Below are 20,345 nucleotides of genomic sequence, written 5' to 3' on the forward strand. Positions count from 1 at the left end.
AGAGACTCATGCAGTATTCCTCTCGGAATACCAAATTAAAACCTCTACAAAATCTTGCAATAAAGAAATCTACTTACCCCAGTATTCTCTATATTTAACCATTTTCCAAGCAATGTTTAATAAATTGTGGTAGAATTTTAGAGATTCGACTATGGGCACATCTTCTTGGCCTATTGTCATTGTTGTCAAGTTTCTAGATCAATATTTCTCAAAAGTGTGTTTTCTATCGCTTGGCCTCTTTCTCAGTGTGCTCTAGCCGCAATAGGCCTCCTTACATACCTTCAATCACCCCAGAAACACTTCCATTTCAGAAATTTCGTACCTCCTATCCCCTCTGCTTAGAACTCTATTCCTCCAACTGTGCACATGATTCCTTCTTTCACTTCATTCAGCACAAAAGTCAAGCTTTTCAGAGAAACTTCTGAATTGTGTCCCCTCCCAAAATTCATGTTGAAGCCCTAATCCCCAATGTGACTAGGGCCTTTAGGGAGGTACTTAAGGTATCATTGGTCATAAGGGTGGGACTCTAATCCAATACAACTTGTACACTTTTAAGAAGAGGAGGAGACACACCAGGAGCATCTGTGCACAGAGAAGAGGCCAAGTGAGGACACAGCAAGAAGGCAGTCATCTCTACAAGCCAAGGAGAAGGGTCTCAGCAGAAACCAACTCTACCCACATCTTTATCTTGGACTTCCAGCCTCCAGAACTCTGAGAAATACATGTCTGTTGTTTAAGCCACCCAGTCTGGGGTATTTTGTTATGGCAGCCTTAGCAGGCCAATACAACTTCCCTGTCCACCCCGCTTAAAATGAGCACTTCCTATTATTTTCCCGTCCTGCTTTAGTCTTTGCAGAGCACTTATCACTACTTAACATTGCATATGTGTATCTATCTCTAGGAGGTTGAGAAGCAGAAGAATAGAGTACTGTGGATAAGTGTTTGGGCTCTGGGTTCAAATCCTAGCTCTGCCATTTTCTAGTGGTGTAATCCTTGATGAGTTATAAAAACTCCAGGAGCTTTTCTGTCTGTAGAATGATGAAATGAAAAATAGTACTTATTTCATAGGCATTGATGTAAGATCATAATGAGATGTAACACATGAAATGCTTAGACTATTACCCAGAATAACATATGCATTTGATAAATGTTACCTACTATTGCTTATCGACAACTTACTCCACTGGAATGGAAGTTCTATATAGACAGGGACTTTACCTTGTCCACAGATATGTACATAGTCCCCAAATCAGTGCCTGCAGGGCACGTGTTAACGCCTCAATAAATATTTGTTACCTGCAAGTATGAATAAATAAGAGCTGGTGGACCTTTTCTCAAAGTTTACAAAGAATTTAAATTCTTTATGTCTCTTCTGTGATCATCTTTTTTTATGGAATGAGCACCCTATAATGCATTACTGTTACATGGTTTCAGAGCACTGGTTTTCGTGTTGACTTTAGTATTTGTGCCATGTAATAAGACTTAGTTATGGGCCAAGCTAGGAGGGGCAGTTAATATGGGGCAGAAGCATATAGGCTTTTTCTTACTCAAAAGAGCTGTCAGTTCTACATTTACATTGTGGGCGAGGCTTCACTTTAGCAAAATGTCATGCACATGATGAAATCAAAGAACTTTATTTGATAGTCACTAGTTGTGTTTGTACTTAAGTTTTGGCATTGGTTTCGTAGCTGTACATAATTTGGTATCCCAGCTATCAGTCAATGGCACTTTGGCACCTTCCACTGATGGACTTCAGAACTTTCATTGTCCTATGGCATGTCATTGGAATGAGTCATTCCTTATGGCTCAGTCAGACTAACATAGAATCCAAATCAGAGGCCTGGTGGGTTTGGTATTATCTATCATAGGTCACAATTACCTAAGGTAAGCTTTTGCCAATGTCATTAGAATGAGTCATTCTTACATAACAGAAACCCATGGGGGAGGGGAAGGAAAGAAAAAAAAAAAAAAAAGAGGTTAGAGTGGGAGAGAGCCAAAGCATAAGAGACTGTTAAAAACTGAGAACAAACTGAGGGTTGATGGGGGGTGGGAGGGAGGGCAGGGTGGGTGATGGGTAGTGAGGAGGGCACCTTTTGGGATGAGCACTGGGTGTTGTATGGAAACCAATTTGACAGTAAATTTCATATATTAAAAAAAAAAAAAAAAAAAAAAAAAAGAATGAGTCATTCTTTATGGCTCAGGCAGACTAATGCAGAATCCAAATCAGAAACATGGTGGGTTTGGTATTACCTTCAATAAGTCACATTTATCTAAGGAAGACTTTTGCCCAGCTGTCACCAAGAATATAATAGGTGGTAAATGAGTAGTTCCCTAGTAATTTTATTCCCAAATCTCAACATCTGCAATCACTTGTTTCTTAAATAACCATGTAAATCAGCAATGGGAACATTCACTATTATGGAAATCAACAGGAGAGTGTAATCCCCAATGTATTATGTCCCTCAGTTTTCACAGATGTATATTTTCCAAAGGTATTAATGATTTTTCCTACGACATGGTAAGGAGCCAGGTAAAGAATTTGCTGTCGTTTGGGTCGGAAATTGCACGCTGCCCGTGGAATCCCACCCTGAATTCTGGTAAATCAAGTTGATTACCAGTGTTTCCAACATCCCCAGCCTTTATACCTAAAAGTTCCCAGTTCTAAAGGATGTTTTAATTAATTCTAATATTTAGTCTTCCAGAAGTTCCCAGTGGTGTGACATTTTTCATAATTGAAGAAAACCTTTAATACTAGCAATAATCCCAAATCAAAACCTAAAAAGCAATACTCTGCAATAGCATAAAAAATATGAAATACTTACACATAAATCTGACTGAAAATGTTTAAGACTCACACACTGAAAACTACAAAACATTATTGTGAAAGTTAAAGAAGACCCAAATAGAGTGGAAACACATGTCATGTTCATGGATCAGAAGACTCAATATTGTTAAAATATCAGTTCTCTCTTCATATTGATTCTCTCCTCATTTACACATGCAATGCAATCTCCGTCAAAACCCCAGCAGGGCTTTTTATCGAAATTGGCAAGGTGATCGTAAAATTCGTATGGAAATGAAAATGACCTGTATTACTCAAACCAACTTTGAAGAAGAACAAAGTTGGAGGGCTAAGAGTTCCTGATTTCAAGACTTATTTTAAAGCTACAGTAATTGGGATGCCTGGGTGGCTCCGTTGGTTAAGTGCCCGACTTTCGGCTCAGGTCATGATCTCCTGGTTCGTGAGTTTGAGCCCCGCGTCAGGCTCTGTGCTGATGCCTCGGAGCCTGGAGCCTGCTTCAGATTCTGTGTCTCCCTCTCTCTCTGCCCCTCCCCTGCTCATGCTCATGCTCTGTCTCTAAAAAATAAATAAATGTTAAAAAAAAATTAAAACCTCTATGTTTTCCAAGACATTGGTAACTGAACGAAAAGACAAAGCTAGAACGGGGGGAAAAATCCTTCCAAATCATATGTGTGATAATTGACTTGTATCTAGAATATATGAAGAAGTCTCAACACTCAATAAGAAAACAAATAATCCAATTTTTTTTAACATGCAAAAGTGTTGAACAGACACTTCAAATAAGATACATAGAATGGCAAATAGGCACATGAAAAGATGTTCAACATCTTTAGGGAAATGTATATTAAAACTGCAGTGAGATACCACTACATATCATTAGAATGGCCAAAATTTAAAACAAACAAACAAACAAAAACTAACCATACCAAGTGTCAGTGAGTATGTGAAGAAACTAAAATTCTTTTTTTTTTCAATTTTTTTAATGTTTATTTATTTTTGAGAGAGAGAGAGAGACAAAGAGACAGAGAGACAGAGCATAAGCGGGGGAAGGGCATAAAAAGAGGGAGATACAGAATCCGAAACAGGCTCCAGGCTCTGAGCTGTCAGCACAGAGCCAACTCAAGCCTTGAGCCCGCCTACCGCAAGATCATGACCTCAGCTGAAGACTGATGCTCAACTGACTGAGCCACCCAGGTGCCCCAAAACTAAAATTCTTATTACACTGCTGGTGGAGATATAAATGGTATAACTTACTTTGGAAAACAGCTTGGAAATGTCTTAAGAAGTTAAACATACACTTACCATATGATCCAGCCATTCGGTTCCTAGGTGTCTACCCAAGAGAAATGAGAGCACATGTCCACATAAAGAATTATTGGGGGAGGGGTGCTTGGGTGGCTTCGTCAGTTAAGCATCTGACTTAGCTCAGGTCACGATCTCACAGTTCGTGGGTTAGAGCCCTGCATCCAGCTCTGTGCTGACAGCTTAGAGCCTGGAGCCTGCTTCGGATTCTATGTCTCCTGCTCTCTGCCGTTCCCCTGCTCGTGCTCTGTCTCTCTCTCTCTGCCTCTCTCAAAAATAAATAAACATTTAAAAAAAAGAATTGTGCAGGAATGTTGATAGCAGCTTTATTTGTAGTAGTCTACGATGGAAAACAATCCAAATGGCCACCAAAAGGTAAATGGGTAAAAGGTGGATCTCTACACAATGCAATGGTGTTCAGCAACACAAAGCAATATTGATACACACAACAATATGGATCAATTCCAAAATAATTACACCAAGTGAAAGAAGCTAGAAAAAAAGAAGACATACTGTGCAATGCCATGTGTATAAAATTCTAAAAATGCAGACTAACGTAGAGGAACAGATAATAGATCAGTGGTTGACTAAGAATTGGGGGAGCAGGAGGGGTGGGAGCAGAGATAGGAAAGGAACACAAGAAAACTTTTGGGGTGAATGGGTTCATCATTTGATCATGACAATGAGCTCGCAGACATAGACACACACAGGTCAAAACCTATCGAGCTGTGCAGTTTATTGTGTGAATTATATCCCAAAAGAGGCTTTTTAAGAAAAAAGTAAAGCTTTACGTCCACTTCACAGATTGCACTCTCTTAGACATTTCCATGTGGATCAGAATTAGCTCAGAGTCAGTAACTGACACCACTGCTCACCCTCTCCTTCTTGGAAGTTTCGTTTGCTACCATTTCCTAACACTGCATCCTGTGGGCTCCTCTCCCACCCCACAGAGCCTTTTGGTTTTCTTCCCTGGTTCTCACCCTGCCTCCCATGTCTTAAGTCAGAGAGTTCTTTTTTTTTTTTTTTAACATAAGAAACAGAGAGAGACAGCATGTGAGCAGGGTAGGAGCAGAGAGAGAGGGAGGCACAGAATCTGAAGCAGGCTCCAGGCTCAAACGGTCAGCACAGAGCCCGACGCAGGGCTAGAGCCCATGAACTGTCAGATCATGACCTGAGCTGAAGTCAGATGCTTAACCCACAGAGCCACCTGGGGGGCCCCTAAGTGAGGGCATTCTTTAGGGGCTGCAACTGGTGTCTCTTTTATCCTCATGTGCACTCCTTCCTGAGCGCTCTCTCCATCCACTCACCCGCAGCCACCATCTACACTACAGAGGACTTGTCCTCTCTCTTGATCTCCAGATTTCCACAAGTTTCCCCTTGAATATCTCTGCATTACCACCAATTTAATGAGTGCCAAACTATAAATGTTCCCCCATCCAAATGTGCTGCCCGACCTGTGTTCAGGTCTCACTTTATAGCCCTGCCATCTCCCCAGCCACCCAAGCCTGGCATAGCACAGTGGATGAGAGCAGCGGTTCAGGATCAGAGTCCTGAATCTGTCACTCACTAAATATGTGTCTTGGGAAAGTTATTTAACCTCTGTGTGCCTCATTTCTTCATTTGTCAAATGAGTCTTCCTCATATGGTCACTCCGAGGATTAAATAAGATACACGTAGAGTGGTTATGAGGTGCTTGATACATAGTAAGTGCAAAGTGATTGGTAGCATCATGGGTGACATTTACTCTATTTACTTATTCACCAACGACTGTTCATGGGGTCCTTCCAGCCCCTTGTCTTCCTCTTTCCCTTCCCTTTGCCACCCCCATCTCAGACTCATTATATACTGACACCATGTTGAAACAGCCTACTTGCATCTTTCTCATTGGTCCATTTTTTTCAAGGGCTACCTAAGTGAACCCAGGTCAACTCATGTGCGTCCATGATCAAAGACCTTTCACTGGTCCCCTTTGTCCAAACAGCATAGTCCTTGGAAGCACATTCAGGAGTCTATGCCTTGATGCCCCCCCGCTACATCTCCACCTTCATATCTCTGTTCTGAACCCCATATCATTTGGCTACTCTCATTTCTTCCCTGTCCTCCATAAACCCTGCTGTGCCCCCACCGTCACGTATTTGTTTAAGGAGGTCATTCCACAGCTCTCCATCCCCAGGCTCAGCTCAAATACTATCCTTTTCATGAACTCGGCCCAATTCCCTAACTGGAATTAATCAGTCTCTCTTCAATGCTTCCATTGCGCTTTATATGTCAACCTGGGAGCTTATATTAATATCATTTATATTTTTGCCTGTTACTCTTACTTACCTTCTCTAGGCATTCAGCGAGGGCTTGAATGTTGAATGGAACAAAACGGAAAGAAAGAACATGACAACAGCTGCCTAACATCTCCCTGGTAATGTCACCTGCTCATGGAGCTTCTTGTAGACTGGCACTTTACAAATTAGCATCCTGTTCAAGCTGAAAGAGCACCAGAGAGCCATCTCATTGGAAAGCACTCAAGAGAAAAAACAGCAGCACCACTCAAGGGTTTGTGGAGGGGGGAGAAGAGAAGCAAATAAAGTACGACAGATGCTGACTTAATCTTGGCTATTCTAAAGGACTCTTCCTGCAATTAAGATGTCTCTCTTCTGAGAGGAAGCTGTTTATTGTTCACTGCTTAGGAATGCCAGCCAAGCATCCCAGAGATGCTCCCTATTCTTATTATTTTATAAATTAGGGTGCCGAGTTTATAGGAGGATTAAGGCTGTGCGTGGCCATGAAGAACCCCTGGTGAAGGAATTCAAGAGGCACTCACAGCAGCATGTGCTTGATAGACTCTGCCAGCCACTCACCAAGGCAGCTGCCAAATGGGGACGGGGACAGGGCCAGAGCACGAGAAGAGACGTGAACCCAAGAAGGTGGCTCGTCAATTTCCCCTCCCAATTTCCCAAATTCTCCAGGGGATTCTTTCATTATGGAAATGATTCTTTCTATTGCCTTTAGTTTAGTAGACCAGTGTCTTTCCAGTGGCAACTCAACTTAGTCAACAAGTCAGTGTCAACATAATTTTTTGCCCTTTCTTTTCCCAGAATCTTTGTAGTTACCACTCAAACCACAACACTATCATTCAGGGGTCACCTTCTACTGCTAATGGTGGGCCACAGAAATGTGTTAAGTGGAAGATAATTAGTAATACAAACTACTAATGCAGGAGGCAAAAGCTGATGCATTGAGGGACGAAGGAAAAGGGGCCATAATAGCATCTATCCCATCACTATCGCTCGGGGTCATTACCTCTTTCTGCGTCTGTTTCCACTCGGAGAAGGCAGGCGCCATGATTTACTATTCTTTGTACGTTCAGCGTCTAGCCAAGAGGTCGGGTTCCAGTGGAATTAAATATTTATTGAATAAATAAATACACCAAATGCACCTCCCAGAAAGTATTCAGAGCAGGACATACTAGGAAGAGTTTTTACCCATGGAAAGAATAGCGTTCCCCCTTCCTTGATATCATCAGTTGTATCAACTCCGCGTGAAGGAAAATTCACTTTTTCCAGACACAGGTTCATAGGCACATGGACGTGGCTGCGAAGCAACTTTCAACTCTGAAATTTAGAAAATGCAGGACAACTTCTTCCCATGTCTGGGCACATGTAAGTAGAAGATACGTAACAATGAGATTTGTTTGGAGTCAGGTATTATTCACTCCAGATAAACTGAATACAAAGATATCGAGGCCTCCTGGCGTCATTCCCCACCCCGCCAGATAAACGCTCCTCTCCGGAACGCTTCGGAAGAATCACGTTTCAATTCCTCCACACATCGTAGCTGAGTTACAGAGTAACCCGCTAGCAAGCCTCTCGGCGTCCCCGGGGCTGTTGAAACAGAGCAAAGTCCACAAAACTTCCACTGAGACTTGCTGAGCAAAGGCCGGAGCCCCAGAAGCAAACAAATACAGACTCTGAGCAAAGCTGCTGTCATCCCGAGTGCGAGTGCGGCCCGCTGGCCCCTCAGGGGGCCGGGTGCTTGGCAATGAGCCCCGTGCTGTCAGCGTTCCTGAGGGAGCTCCCCGGCTGGCTCCTGTTCGCTGGGGTCTTCCTGCCTGTGACTTTGCTGCTCCTCCTCCTCATCGCCTACTTCAGGACCAAACTGATGGAGGGTAAGTGGGAAGCCACACAGGGCAGGGGCTCGAAGGCCTTTCCCAGGACTCAGCTGCACAGGCCAGTGCGCGGTCCGTGTTTCCGGGGGGCCTCGGGAGACACCCGGCTGTGACTTACAGGCACTTCTCACCAAGTGCTCTGTCACCACCCGTTCACTGGTGGACGGGCAGTCTGACCCTTTCCGCAGCGTGGACGGCCCGCCGTGGGGACCCCTAACTATAGCCTCTCACGGAGAGCCCAACTATGAATCAGCAATTCCTACATGTGACTCTCTCTCTCTCTCTCTCTCTCTCTCAGGGAAAATATATTCCACAAACGTTAAAATGCATATCATGGACTGCCTTCTCTACGTGACACATAGGTGCATATGCCATGAGTGTGCACACACACAGGCTTCTTGCTCACCCACTGAGCTTCTATTAAGCAAATGTGCCAGGGCACCTGGGTGGTTCATCCAGTTGAGCATCTGATGCTTGATTTGGGGTCAGGTCATGATCCCAGTGTTGTGGGATGTCCGCGTTGGGCTCCCTGAGCTGGGCACAGAGCCTACTTGGGAGTCTCTCTCCCTCTCCCTCTGTCCCTCTCCTCAGGTCGCACTCCCTAAAATAAAAATAATAATAATTATTATTATTATTGTGCTGTCACAGTGTTTGGCAAATGTCAAGCCCTAATAGATAGCTGATGGCTTGGTATATGCTTTTCATGAAACTATAGTCTCTTTTTTTAATGTTTATTTATTTACTTTTTGAGAGAGAGAAGAGAGAGAGAGAGCTTGAGGCAGAGACAGACAGAGACAGAGAATCCCAAGCAGGCTTTGCACCGTCAGCACAGAGTCTGACGCAGGGCTTGAACCCACAGACAGTGAGATCATGACCCAAGCCGAAATCAAGAGTCGGACCCTTATGCGACTGAGCCACCCAGGCACCCCCATGAGACTATAGTCTCAAGGAGAAACAAAACAAAACTCAGGAAGCTCAAAGTAATTTGGACATAGACAATTGGGTCCTAGTTTGAGACTGGTTATTCTGCTATAATTAAATTAATGAAACTGAACTTTGACTTCATAGACTGTTATGAAGTCTATGGACTTCATAGAAACGCTAGATTAATATCACAAAGGTTAATAGTTATTTTAGCAATAGCAACAAAAACCAGTAATATTTAAAATGTTGGATGGTGTCAGGGGCATCTGGGTGGCTCAGTCGGTTGAGCGTCCGACTTCAGCTCAGGTCATCATCTCATGTTTCATGGGTTCAAATCCCACGTCAGGCTCTATGCTGACAGTTCAGAGGCTGGAGCCTGCTTCGGATTCTGTGTTTTCCCCTCTCTCTGCTCCTCCCTCTCTCTCTCTTTCTCTCTCTCACACAAAAAATAAAATAAAATAAATAAAAAATAAAAAATTTTTAAATAAAATAAAATGTGAGATGCTGTCATATTAAAGCACTATTTAAAACAAATTTGAAAATTGTTCCTTCTCCACCGAAATTGGCCATGTCCCAGCAATGCCTTCATGGTTTCCATTCTGAAAACAGATGTTCAGAATCTTGACTGAAGAATACCATCACCTAGGCCTAAAGTCAAGTAGAAGTGCAATTGGGGATATTTCTAAGGTGAGATTTAGAACCAAGAAATCCTAGAGGGCAGGGAGCTCATTAGAAAATCGCAAGTTTCCGATCCTAACATACTCAAACGTAGCTTCGCCTTTCATTTCTTGGTCTCATTTTTATGACCAGCTCTCTTGTTGAATGACCCAGCTGTATGCTGTCTTGCCCTCCAGCATTCGTGTGGAGATCCTCATGAATCCTCTTCTTTATTAAGTTAGTTTATCCTCCACTGCCTCAAGACCAGTCTACTGGATGTTCTGCCACTTAGCCATTCATTAACAATGGACCTTGGAAAAGAGCCTCTGAAAAAGGAAGAGAAAATTAGAACCCCCCAGGATCCTAACTACAGGAGTTTTAGTCTTCCAAACTGGTCTAATGTGCAGCCACTGCAAACACGTGCATTTTGAAAGTCTTTTAAAGGTGTTGCAATGGCCGCCTGTCACGCACATGCATGCCACAGGCTCCCGGTGACACTGAGCACCCTACGGAGAAGTAACAGGATGCTGACGTCACAGCCGGAGACTTGAATCGTTTATGTCATTCTCAAGTTTCATCTCTGCCTGCCTTTTCAGGTAGATAAAATGTTTAGTATCTCAAAAGCGTATCAAGCATTAAATGACGCAAACAACACACCCAAATAGGCTCATGGATTCTCAAGTCTCTTTCTGGCCTCTACTTATCAGTTATTTTAGGTTAGATCGTTCAGCAGGACACCTGGTGTTTGGGACAGATTCTTCAACAAAGGATGAATCTTGGTTTTATAGCTTTATTTATCCCTGGGTGACATTTGGGGGAAAATATCTATAATCTGCAAAAATTAAAATTAAATGGGTCTACAGTATTTTGCCTAGATATTTAGATAATGTAGAGAATTATGAGGTATAGACATATCAATCTCATTCCTTCAGAAGGCCCTGGAAAAGGCAGCCTGCCCTTGAAAGTGTGGCCTGGCATCACAGGGGGCTGAGGCAGGACAAAATGTCGGCAATGTCCTACACGCATGCCCGGCCCCAAGGACATGCTCAACGTGTGGGCTACGATCATTGCACAGTGACACCCTTCCTTCTTTGACACCTCCCTGTCCATGTGAGTTATCTAGAGATCAAAGCCTCTGATTTTTGCAACATGGCATTTAAACCAAAGGAAAGCAAGAAGGTTAGCCCTACACAATGAAGGCCAGCGCCCCCTGGGTAGAGGTCTTTCACCAACTTTGATGCGCACTCCAAACTTGCCCCATACTTCTGGGTAGGAAGAGTTCTCATTCATTCATTCAGCACATATTTGAGAATCTGTCATATACCAGGGATTGTCCTAGCTACTGACACAGATTTTTACTCTGAGATTTTAGAACTAAGAGAACAATCCCAGGTCTAAAAAACCACAAAAATCATCCCATAAAATTGGTAGAAGTTGAAGGAGAGACATTACAAATCTCTATTTTTCTGGCTCTGGCCTCATTAGATGTCTGGCCAATGGCCTTAAGAATGACCTGCCCTTCTCCCTAAATCTTACCCCAAAGTTAGAGCAGAGCATTCCCACCAGAAGCAGAACCCTCTGAACAGCTCAGGGGCACCCACAGCGATGTAATGAGTCTCATTTTCAGTGGTTCTTCTCCATTGTCCCCTTTTGTTGGCTCTCACTGAAGTGTGCCTTGGAGCTTCCAGGCTACTGGTGAGGAGCCCAGGAAGGGTGAGTGAAGATATGGAAGGAGCCAGCAAAACTTTCTGCATCAATCACTTAATGCAGTAGGGGTCCCATTTGAGGCTTATTGTTGGAAAGAATACTAAGGACTGTTAGCACTCTGACACCGGTGGCCTTCCAAGGAACCATCTGCAGGACACCAAGGGAGGATTGCCCAGCTGATGGGGCCAAAGAAGGCTCCCTGTTGTCAGTTTTCATTCAGTTGAGACTGGGTCCCAAGTGCAGTGGGGTGAGGAGAGCGGGGCCTTGGGCACCATCCCTTATAGGTACCTGGCCAGGGGTACCTATCCAGGGGTACCTGGCCAGGAGGGCAGCTGAGGGGCAGCCTGCACCACATCACTGTCTAGAGAATTTTCTATTCAAACCATGACTTGCTTATCTTTCCCTCTTCTCCCAAACGGGAACTGTGCATCCTTTTTTGGAATAATTCCTGATTATGTTGTCCAGTGTAAGCATATTTTCATTTTCATGCAGATCTGTTCCCCTGATCTTCCAAAATTTCCTTAAAAAAAAAAAAACTTCAAGAACATGTAGCCTTTTAAAAATGGAGCTGTTTTCCTAAGTGTAAGTAGTAATATCTCTTCTATAGTTTGAGGGCAATTGAGCTCACTTGGCCCCAAATAAAATATCACCAGTTTATATCTCTATTTAGTAGTTCCCACTTAAAAACTGTAACCAGATGGTCAAATGTCATGTCATTAATCTTCCATCCGGGGTTATGGCAAGTGTAATCATTCCTATTTTGTTCCTGTAAAGAAAGAGACATTGACAGATTAACTAGTGTGTTCACAGAACCCCAGAGTCCTGCATTCCGAAACAGAAAATCAGCTTGCCTGCCCCATACATCCTAGTCCATCAGACAAGAGAGACATTTTAAGATGTGATAGAAAGCTTGTGCAGGTACTGTAATCCCTCAACGTTAATCCCTACACTTGAAGCCTTAGGAAGTAATGGCGCATGTAAATTTAATTAGTATGTAGAGCACATCAATTTTCTCACAAAGGAAGAAAGAAAATTCTCTAGCATCCTGCACTCTTCAATCTCTGTCAGGTGCCTTGAGGAGCAGCTCTTGAGGTGGAGGTCTGAATCTTGAACTTGCCATCTGCCAAACCTTTCATCAGCCATTACTATGAACATTTCATTCCTTCTAGAGTAGAAGTTTTGATTATCTTATCTCCCCAAGTCCCGAGATTCCTAAGCCTCTACTTTCAGTGCTGTTATTTCCCCTCAAAATACCATCACTCTGATCAAGAACAAAATGCTCTCTAAGTAGCCAACATTGCCAAAAATAATCATTATTTTTTTTAAAAGTGTCTATTGAATGCCTGAAAGTTTTCATATGGAGTTAGATCCAAAATAAGGTCGGGTAAGCGATCACATTCTGGCCTTCAGCAACTTACATTCTGAGACAACTCAAGTATTGAAAATGTGCAGGTGGCTAGACCTCGTTCACTGAACTTCATATATATGTTTTAATAGTCAGCAATCAAAAGGGGAAAAGATAAGTATTTGGAAAAATCAGAATAATTTAAGCGTTAGTAGGGTAAAATTGTTAAGAGCTCGGACTATGGGGTCAAACCAAATGGGGTTCAAATTCCAGATCTGTAACAATGGCCACCCAATCTTCTGAAGCTTCAGTTTTTCATCTGTAAAATAGAATGATAGCAGGAGGGGTGGCTGGGTGGCTCAGTCAATTGAGGGTCTGACTCTTGATTTCGGCTCAGGTCATGATCCCAGAATTGTGGGACTGAGCCCCACATCAGACTCCATGCTGACTGTGGAACCTGCTTAAGATTCTCTCTCTCTCTCTCTCTCTCTCTCTCTCTCTCTCTCTCTCTCTCTCCCCTCTGCCCCTCTCGCCCACCCTGGCATGCTCTCTCTCTCTCTCTCTCTCTCTCAAAAAATGAAATAAATAAGTAGAATAATAGCAGGAAGGAGCTATAAGATTGGTGTGGGGATTAAGTGAGGTCATACATACAAGTCTCTTAACAATTCCTGTTCTCAAAACTGTTAGTCATTATTACCCCTGCTAGCTTATAAATTCCAAGAAGCAGTGTTCATGTCATTATGATAGCTATTATTAAAATTACCATATAATAATTAAGTAAATAGCCCAAATCACTCACCTAGAAAGTGGTAGAGACAGGAATTGAACGCTGGCTGGCCAACTCCAGCGCTAGCCTTCTCAGCCAACACATGATTCCTGGAGTGTTGAACACAGATGACATGTTCAATAGATATCTGTTGAATGGATGAAACCTTTTGGACCAGGCAAATAAACTTACTACCAATATGGAGAGCAACTGTGGGAGAATTTTAAACGTGGCAAGAATTTTATAAAAGCTTTGAGAGGATTTGATCTGTTTATATAACAGGAGTGATTCTTCTTTTTTTTAATGTTTATTTTTGAGAGAGAGAGAGAGAGAGAGAGAGAGAGGCAGAGTGCAAGCAGGGGAGGGGCAGAGAGAGAGGGAGACACAGAATCTAAAGCAGGCTTCAGGCTCTGAGCTATCAGCACAGAACCCCAACTGGGTCTCAAACCCACAAGCTGTGAGATCAGTCCCTGAGCTGAAATCAGATGCTCCCCCAGGAATAATTCTTTATGATGGTGATTCCTTAGTGTAAAGACTTAACGCTGAGGCAGGGAGGTTGCATTTCTTCACCTGTGGCCCAATAGGGAAAACTTCCGTTGCCTGCAGAATTTCCGCAATTAACAAAACACCCGCCTGCCAAGCTCATCTATCTAGCATCTCTCTGAACTTTCCTTAACAGACTAATTAAGTACAACAATGACCAGGTTGCAAGCTCTTTTAGAAGCGTAAATTATTGCTCTTGCTCTGTGGGTTGTGCCTTGCACCACACACTACGTACTGGAGAGATAACTCCTTGCGGATTGATGAGCTTCCTCTTGGTCTCTCTATTCTAGTTCTCCACTCCTACAGGTACTCAGGTCACGCATTTTCAGTTCTACAATTTGTATCCGGGCTCCTCATTCAAAGCACTTGTGCACAGTCTTCGATAATTAGAAATAAGAAGGAAGGGGCATCTGACTCTTGATTTGGGCTCAGGTTATGATCTCACAGTTCATGAGATTGAGCCCTGAATCGGGCTCTGCACTCTGCACGCAGGGCCTGATTGGGATTCTCTCTCTCTCTCTCTCTCTCTCTCTCTTTCTCTCTCTCTGTCTCTCTCAGTCCTCCCTCCCCCACCTCGAGGTAAATAAATAAACATTAAAAAATAATAATAGTAAAATAAAAAGGAAGAGAGGTGCACGGGTGGCTCAGTCAGTTAAGCATCTGACTCTTGATTTTGGCTCAAGTCATGATCCCAGGGTCATGGGATCGAACCCCGCGTCAGCCTCTACACTGAGTGTGGAGCATACTTGGGATTCACTCTCTCTCTCTCTACCTCTACCCCTCTCCCTCACTCGCGCATCCTCTCTAAAATGAAATTAAATTAAAAATAAAATTAAATAAAGTAAAAAGGAAGAAATTACTGACATTCCAGTGAGTTTATTATCTAAACCATGGGCCATCTCAAGCAACATCTTAGAACAAGCAATAATCTAGTGGAGAGGCCGTGTAACCAAGTAGTTGAGAATGTGGGCTCTGGAATCAGACTTCCTGGGATGGAATCCTGAGTCTATTCTTTTCTGGCATCTTAGGCAAGCGGCTTCCTCTTGATGTCTCCCTGCCTCAGTCTGCTCATCTGTAAAGTCAGACTACCAAGGGTGACTACAATATAATGCCATCAAGAGTTAAACACGATAAGACACTCAAAGGGCTTCACACACTGACACGTAACAAGTACTCAGCAAATCGTAGCTATTAAATATTGAGGCTCATGCAGCCTGTCTCTGCCTGGTGTACATGTAATGCCCCTCGTCTATGACAACAAGCAGTCACGGAGACCTAGAAGAACCTGGCTCAGGGACAGTGCCTGTGTCCTGGGCTACAGGGCGTACAAAGTGCCCAGCGAGGGCTAAATTGCGTGGGTTGGATATGGGAGCCAAAGGGAACATTTCCAGGCTCAAGTCTATAAACATGCACTCTGTCCCATAAGATTACAAGCCCCTGGTCTCTGGCTTTGGATGATCTGATTTATTATAATTCTGAAAATAAAACTTTTAAGAGCAAAAGCAGGCTCAGTTGTGGTGGTCAGGAAAAGAGATATATTTTTTTAATGTACCAGGAAGGTCCCAAGTGATACTTGTTGGGATCTCAAGAGAAATCTCAGAGCTACAGGTCCAATTTGTTACTGCCAGAGAGGTAATAGTTGAAGCTACGGGAGCAGAGAAGAGGACACAGAAGAGACGGTACATGATAAAAACCAAAGGGAGGAAAATAACTAGAGCACGGGAGGGCTTGTGTCAAATGCTACAGAGAAGGAAGCTGGGGATTGAAAAATGCCACTAGATCTAGCAATTGGGATATCAGTGCTGAGTTGTGGGTGTGTGTTTTTAAAATTTTTTCTTATTTTTGAGAGAGAGGGAGAGAGAGCATGAGCAGGGGAGGAGCAGAGAGAGAGGGAAACACAGGATCTGAAGCAGGCTCCAGGCTCTGGGCTGTCAGCACAGAGCCTGATGTGGGGCTCGAACCCATGAACCGTGAGGTCCTGACCTGAGCTGAAGTCAGACGCTTAATGGACTGAGCCACCCAGGTGCCCCTCATGGATGATTTTTCATAGTTCAGTAGAGTAGCTTTAACGGAAGTTATATTTTAAGGGGTTAAGGAGTATGCGGGTGGTAAAAGTTGAAACTGTCAGTTTTCACTAAAGGATGACAAAAGGTAAAGGAGAGAAGACTAATCTGACATATCTAAAGATTATAAATGTGCAAACACATTATTTTGGGGGTGGGAGGAGGAGCAGGGATAGAAACTCTTATCTTACTCATTTCCACATCCCCAGCCCCTGCCTGGCCTACAGACATGCTGAATAAATGCCTATTGAATGAGGGAGTCGTAAGAAATTTAATCAACACTTAATCTGCTAAATATTAACAATACTTAGCATGTAACGATTATTACAGTGGTAATTTGTCCACCACAACCGGGACCATTTTTGCAAAATAAACATCTACATTTCTTCTGGAAGTGGTTGGGGAGGTAAGGGGAGCTCCTGCAGCAGGCCTTGCTGTGGGGACCCGGCCTTGGGGACCCGGCCTTGGGGACCCGGCCTTGGGGACCAGGCAGAGATGCTGGCCAACAACCACTTATGAGTTGTACTTTGTCTCCAAAGTACTAACTGATAGTTTTCCTTCCAGTGAATGAAGAATTGTCCCAGACCACCAGTCATCACCAATACAAACGCAGGGCTGGCTCTTCCCAGTACCAGAGAACAAAACGAAGGTGACTTGGGGACCGGTCAATGGCTAAAACACAGTGAATTTCTACTGGTCAGCGGCTTAGCTAATAAAGTAAGTTAATAAACTCGAACAACAGCAAAAACAGAAAGAATACTAAGAGGCTTATTCTTAACCACATTGAAAAGTGGCAGCTATTATCCAGGGGGACAACCACGAGACTCAGTCAATAGCAGTTCATCAGAGAGTACAAAGAATATGATTTGCTTGGATGTCGACTGGACATTTTGCAATTTTTTTACCTTTTATAGGACTAGGTCCACTCTGATGGGCACTCTTTTTCATTTTTTAAAATATTTTTGTTTATTTCTGAGACAGAGAGACAGAACACGAGTGTGGGAGGGGCAGAGAGAGAAGGAAACACGGAATCTGAAGCAGGTTCCAGGATCTGAACTGTCAGCACAGAGCCCGACACGGGGCCCGAATCCACAAACCGTGAGATCATGACCTGAGCTGAAGTCAGACGCTTAACCAACTGAACCACCCAGGCACCCGTGATGGGCACTAGTTTTAAAATAAAATTCTTTTGTAAAATATTTTACGTAAGTAATCTACGCTCAATGTGGGGCTCGAACTTACAACCCCAAGATCAAGAGTCACTTGCCCTACTGACTGAGCCAGCCAAACACACCTTGAAATAAAATTCTGAAGTATCCTTATTGCATAATCCCATAGAAGCATACATTATTCTGACTTTACAGATGAAGAAATTCTGGTAGACAGCAAATGGATAGCAAAAGACGAGTGCCCGGAGAGCTCTGTGGATTCCCTTTGCGAGAGCACTCCCACTTCCTCCGTTTAGACCATGCGACAAGTCTTAAATGGTGTTCTTTCAGACAGCATTTCCGGCCCCGAGTTTGCTTCTCTCCCTTTCCCAGCTGCCTTCACAAATCACATCATCCTTGTCACAACCCACAAAATCAGCAGAGTCTCTCCATGCTTGGTATGGATCACCCATGAATGCGGATTTCAGCAAAAAATGACTTGGAGATACTGGCAACGTGCTGTTGGGAAACGGGAAGAACAGAACCTTCATGTAGCTCAGATGGAAAACCAAAACATCAAGGAACTATTTCTAAATGCAGAAAGAAGTCAACATTTCACTAGCAGAGTTCTTTTTTCAGGGGGAGCCCCAACGAGCCAACGCAGATAACTAAAAACAAAGTGGTGGTTAAAATAGATTGTGATTACTGTTGTGCTCTCTGCAGTTTTCTGGTTAACATCAACAAAAGATGCTTCCCGTGTCCTAAGTGTGGGTCCGGTTATATTCCAATCATTGCATGTGAATCTAACAGGCTATTAGGGTGACTCCCTTTATAAAACGTAATGAGTTTGGCCACCTGGAAGAAATGCACCGGCTTGTGTGGCGACATACAATCTTACAGCAGATTGTGTGAATGACCAAAAGCAACAATACACGACTGGTCTGGTTTTCTTAGCTCCCCACCCCTCCCTGCTCCAAATTCCTCACACGCGTCCAAAGTCATTAGCCTCCATTTGCACTTCTTGTATAATGTGAAACTCAAGTGTTGGAAGACACTCATTTCTGTGTTTTATTGCATTTGATTACAATGGAGCTGTCTGCTGCGGCTTTCAGACTGTGGTAATTTAAAATAACAGTGTTCGTGCCATATGGAAGGAATAATAATATTCTATCCGTTCTGGGAGGGATCTCTTTTTAGCCCCTGATGGAAATCAGATTATGTAAAAATGCTTTCTTGAACAGAAGGCGTGAAGGGATGTAGCGTATTCCCAGCTGCCAGCCAAATCTGTGGTTCGGCCACCGGGGGTGGCTCCATCCTCTTCTGGAAGCAGAGGGAAGGCTGGTTTTTGGTTCTGGTGGATGTCATAGTCCACCACCTCTGCCTTCCCAGGGAAAATCATTCCAGCTCCCGCAGTAACAGAGGAGCTCCAAACGTACATGTTTTCAGTGATCGGCATAACCAGGTAGTTTAAAGCAAGACCCATTTCTTTTGTTGCTGTTGAGAGCAATTTCCAATGAAATCCTGAGTAGCTTCATGTTTTTTATATGTAACGAGAAAGAGAAACATGTTATAGTTTTCTCATGGAAAGACCAAGTCCCAGGGTTTCCTATAATCTGCTTGAAGGCACTGCTACTCAATTTGTGAAATCCTGCATGGAACACGGCCAGCTGCGGTCATGCCCTTGCTCTCTAGACTGAGTCCAGAGTTTAAGGTCTTATTCGGTTTGGACTCCTGTGGTTCCTATGCATGGCTCCTGCCACCTAGACCAGGCTGCTTTCTCCTTAAATTATCCTATATTCTGTCCCCTCCTGTGCTCCAAAGCCTCTCACGAGGGACCCCAAGTGCTTTCTCAATGGCTCCTACTCTTATTTCTAATGTTCCAGTACCTGAAAGAATTCCCAGTGATTTTCTCAACATAAGACCTTCAATAAAATAATACTCTGTTGTCATTCAATGAAAATTAACCAAAGAATTTTTTTTTTTTTAAATAAAGCTGTGACTACTACCTTTCTACCTCTCTAACAGTGCAGGGAAACTGAAACCCATGAGTATTCCTCCCCATCCCGAACTTTTACAAACTGATAAAACAGAAAATTGGGCAAGGAAGGACACATACTACATTCCCTGAAATGTTATTTGCAACCTTTGAAAAGCAAACTTATAATTTATCTGACCAGGTAACAGCCTCTACTATTTTCCAGACTAACTTAGCAGCAATTAGAAAATCTAGAACACACTCCCATACACCAAAAATAACTCTTCCTTGAAAATCTTAAGTTCTTTGGCAACACTGTGTCTCCGAAATCAGAAATCATTACTATTTTTTTTTAAGTTTATTTTGAGGGGGGTGACAGGCAGAGAGAGAGAGAGAGAGAGAGAGACAAAATCCCAAGCAGGTTCTGTGCTGCCAGCGCAGAGCCTGACGTGGGGCTTGAACTCACAAACTGTGAGATCATAACCTGAGCCGAGATCAAGAGTTGGATCCTTAACCGAATGAGCCACCCAGGCGCTCCCAGAATTTGTGACTGTTAAAACACATTTTGGAAATTAATTATCTGACTTTAGAAACAGGATTTTTAGAGCAAATTCTTTTGAGATTTTTGCTGACTTTATAATTAGTGTGCTCACTGGAAGAGACGTCTGAGTTTATCAGAATTTACACAATGGTATTTGCCCTGGCAAATGAGTGAAAAAAGAACATAACAGAAAACATGCATTCAAAGTACTTTATTGATAATTAACACCAAACAGATTGGGAATTTAAAATATTCTTTCCACTGTTGTTTTTTTTAATGATTTAAACCCACATTCCCAAACTCAGATTATTAAGAGCAGAGGTTCCAAACTTTTATTTAGATAATAAAGCAGCCTTTTGAGAATTTGATGAAAGCCAGGAATTTATTCCCAAGAAACATGCATCTACTCACA

The 20,345-nt window shown here is 43.1% G+C and overlaps 1 protein-coding gene across 1 annotated transcript; it reads left to right on the top strand.

Annotated features, from left to right (window-relative positions):
• The first annotated feature begins 2,515 nt into the window (after positions 1-2,515).
• SMLR1 (small leucine rich protein 1) lies at positions 2,516-18,627 on the top strand. The gene is given in 4 exon segments (XM_049654661.1): positions 2,516-2,597; positions 8,020-8,099; positions 8,102-8,264; positions 16,834-18,627. Coding segments are annotated over 4 exon segments (414 nt in total). The 3' UTR covers positions 16,923-18,627.
• The last annotated feature ends 1,718 nt before the right edge of the window (positions 18,628-20,345 follow it).

The sequence above is a fragment of the Panthera uncia genome, assembly GCF_023721935.1.
Source record: "Panthera uncia isolate 11264 chromosome B2 unlocalized genomic scaffold, Puncia_PCG_1.0 HiC_scaffold_24, whole genome shotgun sequence".
NCBI lineage: Eukaryota > Metazoa > Chordata > Mammalia > Carnivora > Felidae > Panthera > Panthera uncia.